The following is a 7,626-nucleotide window of genomic DNA, read 5'->3' on the forward strand; positions in this document are numbered from 1 at the left end:
TATTGAATATTGGGTTGGCTTGCTGCCAGGAGATGCATAGCCAGTACTAATGGTCACGTGACGCACTATCTGATCGGCAGTGTCACGAGTTGATTACAGTAACCCTTCAAGCACAATATTTCCTTGTGTTTCGAATTGTACTTACACTGCACACTCGAAACTGGAGTCCAAGTCGAACTTGGGAGTGGGAGAAGAGGAGAGATTTTCATCCTCTTCGTATATCAAGAAAAACTGGGATAAAAGGTGTAACAATTTATGAATTGGGCATTGGGTAATTAGAAACATGGTTTAAATACGGATTAAACTCTAATTTCTGTTGTTTTTTATAATTTGGGCTAGTTGATTGTAAACTTTGGAAATTGGAAAAATCTGCAAGTTCATAGTTATAACATTATAATTAAGAAAACGTAGATAAACTTATTTATTTTTCATTATTCGTTTGATATGGTTTAGTGTTAATTTTACAGAGTTTAAGAAAACTCACGTTGTACAGTGATTCCAGCAGCTGAAAGAAAAACAGTGAGTAACATTACAGCATAGTCGGTTACGTAGACACAAACACAATCTTTAATATAATATGATGACAAACTTTTGGAATACTGCAGAATTCAAAGGTTCTTGCAACAAGGAACATCGTATAATACACTATGTACAGGGTGTCCAAAGAAACGCAACCCAGTGATCAGTGTTTTTTCTGTCTAATATATCGACCTTTCTGATCCCAACGTGAACATCAGGTGATACTGAGCTTCAGAGCTTGGCTAACAAGTCATGTAATGAGCAATTCATTGTGGGTGTCATGTTCTGATTGGGTGCTTTATCAGCTTGCCTCAGAGCTGCTGACTCGTTACAGCTGATCAGTACCGATCAACACAGATGTCTAGACAAATATTCTTAAGAATCGTGACACACAATTTAAGTTGTGTGTTACAATTAATAAGTTGCAAAGTAAAACCCCGATTACCGTAAGTTTATGAGGGGAGAGTAAAATAAACGGTAAATCTAGCATTCTAGCTGTAAATTGGGGTACTCTGGGTTTTAGTGTACAATTAATGTAGACACTTACCTGTAATTTGTGTGACGTAAAGAAAAATGTAACCACCTTTTCAGCCATTTTTTGTACGGCCCCTATTATATTATGTTGACTGTCCATCCATGACACCGACAATAAGTAATAGAATACTAATAACTTGTGGGTAGATCAAAGTAATAGCAATTTCGTGAAAACTTCACCAAGTGATAGAAACCGACAAAAGCTTGCTTCGAGAAATATATTAAACAATAATTAATCAATTAAATCCAACTTTCACAGAAAAGATAACATTTCAACGTCAGAATGTCCCACGTTCGCAAGTACTTTGTAATTTAAAAGTAACTCAATAATGTCGTCTGTATCTTTTAATTGATGTCGCACGATTGTGGAATTGCGGGTGCTAGAAACGTAAAAGAATGTATGATATCCTTAACAAAGTGCTTGACTTAGCGGTAGACTGCATGAAAAAAATATCTGCCAGCTCTGATATTGAGGTCAGATCTGAAGTGTAGCACTATGTTACAGTGTGGTACTGTGCTACAGTTGATAGAGGATACTAGACAGTTTTTAAATTGTCTGACATCAAAGCGAATCGTTTGTCATGATGCTAAAATTGATGCAGACTTATTTTTCTATTATACAAAGCTGGTAGTATATATTATATAAATAATTACAATCTTACACTTGGGAAGGAATGTCAATTATGTTGCTTGGAACCGCGTGTAGATGGATAAGAGAGCATGGTGAAACTTTTGGAAGAACTTCATTTATAATTTGTACATGAAACGCAACAAAACATTATTCAGTTTACAACTAAAACGTCTATAAACTTAACTGACCTATAAAATTGAGACTAACCTGGCTCTTTTTCTCAGCAGACTCGTTGAACCCGACGATGAAGACATCAAAAGCTTGTTCCGACTTTTTGCGATCAAGCTGGAAATCCTCCCCGTCACCTATGGTGCTCATACCTTAGAGATACGACTTAGAATTCTTACATTTCAATATATTCTTCAATGATTCTCACTCAATAAACTGTGAACTGGCAATCATAGCAATCTAAAAATTGAGCACGAACTGTCACCTAGATCATATCTGGATAATGCACGTGATATCCTGTCCTGGATAGAGCCTAGCCTCTCTTTCGTCTCCTTCTGCTTCCGCTTATCCTTCTGTAACCTATTGTCTCTCAGTATCTGTGAAATAATTGTGCTTAACCGCTAAAACTGTTAAAACCGCTAAAACCGCTAAATAAGAATAACCTATTCTTAAAAACTTTCAACCCTTTTAAAGATTTGAAAATAATAAGAATTTACAACTGTGTTTATTAAAGCTTTAAGGAAATATTAAATTCCTGAATTCTAGTTACTAGGTCACTTAATGACCATGTTCAACAAGAACATGAAATTCATCTGATATCAGTAATAATTTACCAATGAATTAGGTGAAACAATCACAAAATAAATACCTCTTGGGCGACTTTGTCACCAAAAACATCATCATCAGCTTCATCAACAATCATTTCCGGGGTTAAAGCTTGGAATTGTGGCTGTTCTTTGGCGGTTAATGACCGATTTGGGGGTGAAGGGAAGGATCTTTGTCGAGCACGTGTAGTCATGCTTCTTCTTACATCATATAAACTCTAGAGTAGGATTACGTTTAAAACCAATATTACATGTTTATGAGATAATGCAAATTAATAGATATAAATAAATAAGATTTTCGTGCATGAATTTTGAACATTGAACAGATATTTCGAGAATCATGATTTCTTTATATTACAATGAGATCATAATTTGTGTTTCTATTGTAACCTCATATTTCTTCCCAAGTAAGTAAGACAAACAAACATCGTGAATGCAAAAGCATTGAATTTTATTTATTCGGTAAATTTTAAAAAGCTTTGGTCATAATATTAATACTATACCTTACCGTTAACCATGATCATCAATAATTTATATTAGACCAAAAAAGAAATCAAAAAGTTTAAAAGCTTAAAATATAGATCTGAAATGACAGTAATTGCACGTTAGCATATGGACACGTTCAAAAAAAGGTGGCACTAGAGATTGATTTTTTTAAATGCGTTTTAAAAATAGTCATCGTTCTTTGTTGGTTGATATATCTATCTATACCTTTAGAAATTCGATTAAATTTCATGATCCTGAAATCACGGAGTCTCTAGTGCTTATATCACAGGAGTTATCGTTATTAGTGTGCCAATGATTCAAATATCACACAATTAGAAATGCAAGATGAATCAACACTAGATAATCTGGAAAGTACTATTCACAAATACGCCAAAATTGATATGGTGATTATAATGCATGTAAGGAATGGAATGTCTTATCTGAAATTGTTATTGGTGCCAAAATGATTCAAAAATCACAACTTAAACGTTGGAAATGAGCCTATTTTGAGCAGTGATTATTGAATCATCTTACGTTTTTATTGGCTTTCTATCATTTTTTAGGGTACAAAATAGTATTAAATAGTATTAAAACTAGTTAATATGATTCAAAAATCACATTTTCGTTAAAGGTGCGCTATTAAGTCACACTATAGTAAGCCTTAAATTAAGTGCACGATATGACAATTTATATCCATTCTATGACTCTTATTATGTGATTTTTGAATCCATGTCTAAGCTTATACCATATTGAAGGCCTTTGAGCGATAATTTTTGATCTCGGTGCTTAAATGATTCAAAAATCACACAAATCTGGCTACCAAATATGTAATTTCCTTTAAAGTGTGATAATTGAATCATACGTAATGTTCAAGTTGTAATGACATTTTGAAAGTAAAGGTAATGAATCGATAATCACATTTCAAAAATCCGATTAAGTATTATATGTTACTGATATGATTCATTTGTCACATTATGGCGACAAAATTATCATGGCTTGAGCTGTAAAAGTACTTGCCTAGTTTACTCAGTTTAAAATCAGTTTTTTGTGATTATTAATTCCACTATTACTCTAATAACGAACTTCTCCATGACCATAAACAAGTGTCACAACAAATTACTGCAGATTTACTATGAATACCAACCTGATATAGAGCCAAAAAGTGATACATTCCCCTGATACAGCATAATTTCAATACATGATCATTTATGTGATTTTTGACTCATTATGGCACTTTTAACCATCTAAATTCTCTAAATATTAGTTAGCATGATATAATTGTGATTGATAGAGTTCATTGTTACAATCGTTCCGTTGATATTCATATCACATTCATCATTCTAAAACACTTAGTCAGAATTAACCCTGTGTGTGATAATTGCATCGTAACTCCACATTTAACCGGTGATACTTTGCACTTTTAACACTCAACTATCTCAAAAAGGTTCAATAATCACATTGAGAAGCAGGACACACTCACAGAATGTAAATTCATCATTAGAGGTGCAAGAAATGAATATTTTGTGATTTCTGGCTCATATCTGCACAATTAACAGATATAAAGAGATGAATGACTTAATTATGTGATATTTGAATCTTTTTGGACCACATATTAAAATTTGGTTAACTTTCATAGCATACTCCTTGAGATACAAGTATTTTAAAATGCTTCACACAATTTTGGCAGTGAAAAATCAATCTCTAGTGCCACCTTTTTATGAACGTGTCCATATAATAACATCACAGTTTAACAAAATATTGACATGTCATTAGAATTTTCGAGTCAGTTTTTGGTTTTACTTAAAGTTCAGCAAGTAGCAAATTATGTCTATCTTAAATAAATAGTAAAATATTAAACAAATAAAATCCCATAAAATTTGATTAATCAATTATTGAACAAATAATTAAATTTATGAATAACTGTTCGATCTTCGCACGAAAACGTTGGAAGAAATGTGCTCTGATTTCTTAATTTTCTTGCCCTTTTTTAGCGATTTTGAATAAATCAGGGCCATCGGCAAAATAGCGGTATACAAATGAGCAAAAAAGGCCATTGCAGCATCAGCATACAAAAACGATTTTGGAGTCATCGTTTTAACATCAATTTCCTTAAGCAATATCATACAATACACAACAAATGAAGGAAGGAAGCATAAAAGATAAGACATTGCGGTCGAGATAGTTATCTTAAACACAATTTTCTTCAGCTCACGCATACTTTTCCGAGAAGAATACTTGTTAAAACTCTTGTGCAAAACACAGTAGGTGAAAACTACTACCAAATCAAATCCAAATAGTCCAACAACAAATCCTGCACAAAATCTAATAATCCCCACCTTGTTCAAGGAAGGCTGACATCCAACTCTTCCAGCTTCATTGACGTAATACACAAATTCAAGATCAGCTGGCAGGGCCGCAGCTAAGGAAAGCAGAACTGAGAAAACAAGACAGAAGAAAATACATCTTTTAATGGTTTGAATGGACATTAAACACCGATAACGCAGCGGGTCCGACACAGCAACAGCTCGACAAATACAGATTAGTGCAACAAAAGTTGAAATGTAACAAAAACAAGAAAGTTGAGAAATCCCCCAAACAGAGCAAGAAGGAACAGTAATGAGATAACCAAGTGCTTTTATCAGTGTGCTGATACCATATAGAAGGTCACCAGCCACTGTAAAAGCAAATACAAGAAACATTGGCTGACTGATCGAATAAATCTCATAGAGTGTCTTCAGGACGTGGGCATTGTGGAAGGAACCTGCGAAGAACAGGGTGAAGAATATTAGAGATAAGGAGATGTTTCCTTGAAAATCGGTCACTTCGGCTCCAAGCCTCTGTGTTGAGGCATTGGTTGAACTTTGAGACAACCTGAAGATGATTTCAAACTGATACATCATGTTATATATATAATATGATTGCAATTTTTCATTAATTATTGAGAATGAGGTCGATATTCGATATTATCTTCATTTTTATTGAATAAAAATAAAGGCTTCTTTTTGCCAAAAATGGTAGTATAATCAAAAAATTTTTAAAGTATGAACAGTGAAATGAAAGTCAAATTCTAACTTATTTTACTGGCAGAAAAATTTAAAAAACTGCTATACACAGTAACTTGAGTATCAAATGTACCGACTAATGTTGTTAATTTGCAGTAACTGAATTATTTAAGGGATGTGTTGAAACTGGTGAATTACCAACTTACCAACTTGTCGATAAAGGCGCATTAAGGGGTAGAAATAGTCGTTCACTTTCATCATCATCTTCAACCGATAGGAGAGATCTCATCCACAACAGGGTACAGGACACCCTGTATTTAGATCATATACCGAATACCCATATTCCTAAATGACGTTCAACTGTAATTGTTAAAAAACACACTACAAAACATCGAATTTATAACAATGAAACTTTCAAAATTCACAGCGATCAGTTAGTAACAATTATTATAAGAACTACAAAGTAAAAGTGACAGAAAAGAATTCTTGAGTGTCATCAATGAACATTTTTAAGTTCAAAAGGATTGTAACCATTTAATTCGGTTGAAGTCGATTTCTCAATGATTTTTACAAAAGACTTAATAACAATTTAAGGATAAGTATTACGTAACCTATGTCTCAGAATACTCTTATGTATACTTCAGATGAAGTTAGCAGGATATCAGGGGTGGCTTGAGGGCCATAATAAAATTGGAAAAAATGTCTTTAAAAATTAAAGACATTTTTTTGTTTAACTTTTTCGCCGATGGTACTAGAGTCTCCAAACAGATTGGCTGTTTTGAAGACTGTCAGTTGTTACAAGAAGATATCTATAAGATTCTTGACTGGTCACGTAGCAACAACATGAAGCTTCACGAGCAGAAGTTCGAGCTGTTAAATCACCTCCATAACAGTAAGAGCTCATTCCCCGAACTACCCTTCTTTGCCGAAACACTGCGTTACATAGTATCCAGTCAGGACATACTTTATCCTGTCGAAAACGTCCGAGATCTTGGAGTTATGGTTTCAAGTGATCTTAGCTGGTCGACACACATCGGCAACATGGTACCCAAAGCAAGGAGCACACTATCTTGGGTATTCAGTGTGTTCAAAACTCGCGACAAGACCGTATTGATTACTCTCTACAAGTCACTAGTAAGAAGCTTACTAGAGTATTGCTGCCCACTCTGGAGCCCTACCAAGGTGACTGAAATACAGCTGATAGAGGGGGTGCAAAGAACTTTCACCAGTCGTATTGGCGGTCTTCAACATCTCAACTATTGGGAAAGACTCGTACAGCTTAAATTGATGTCTCTACAGCGCAGACGGGAGAGGTATATCATCCTGATGATGTGGAAGATTCTCCATAATGTGGTACCAAACTGCTGTGATATCAAATTCAAGGTGACCCCAAGACACGGGGATGTAGCTGTCATACCCTCATTGTCAAAGTCAAGTTCCTTACGCAACCAGTCACTGTACGACAGGTCTTTTGCAGTTCAAGGACCGAAGCTGTGGAACAAAGTGCCTCACACAGTAAAGGCTGATTCATCCTTTGACATGTTTAAGTGTAGTTTGTCGAACTTTCTTGCTTTGATACCGGACAACCCTCCGGTCGTCGGCTACAGCTGCAGTTGGTCAAACTCACTGGTCGACTACTCGCCATCCAGGTGGTCAGATATCTGATGACCCTTCCGGGTCC

The 7,626-nt window shown here is 34.9% G+C and overlaps 1 protein-coding gene across 6 annotated transcripts in view; it reads right to left on the reverse strand.

The window, feature by feature from the left end:
- Positions 1-2,671, reverse strand: part of LOC134821821 (girdin-like) — a 54,664-nt gene extending 51,993 nt beyond the window's left edge. For 4 of the 6 annotated variants that reach the window (XM_063832614.1, XM_063832613.1, XM_063832610.1 and 1 more), the window contains exons 1-5: positions 2,502-2,671; positions 2,118-2,229; positions 1,892-2,004; positions 485-505; positions 146-231 (exon numbers count right to left, since the gene is read on the reverse strand). In XM_063832614.1, the coding sequence (XP_063688684.1) occupies positions 146-231; positions 485-505; positions 1,892-2,004; positions 2,118-2,229; positions 2,502-2,651 (482 nt within the window). In that variant the 5' untranslated portion in view covers positions 2,652-2,671. The remainder of the gene's footprint in view (positions 1-145; positions 232-484; positions 506-1,891; positions 2,005-2,117; positions 2,230-2,501) is intronic. The other 2 variants (XM_063832615.1, XM_063832612.1) reach the window with 1 other exon arrangement.
- Positions 2,672-7,626: the final 4,955 nt, after the last annotated feature.

This window comes from Bolinopsis microptera, chromosome 10 (assembly GCF_026151205.1).
Source record: "Bolinopsis microptera isolate Bmic1 chromosome 10, MBARI_Bmic_1.0, whole genome shotgun sequence".
NCBI classification, from domain to species: Eukaryota; Metazoa; Ctenophora; class Tentaculata; order Lobata; family Bolinopsidae; genus Bolinopsis; species Bolinopsis microptera.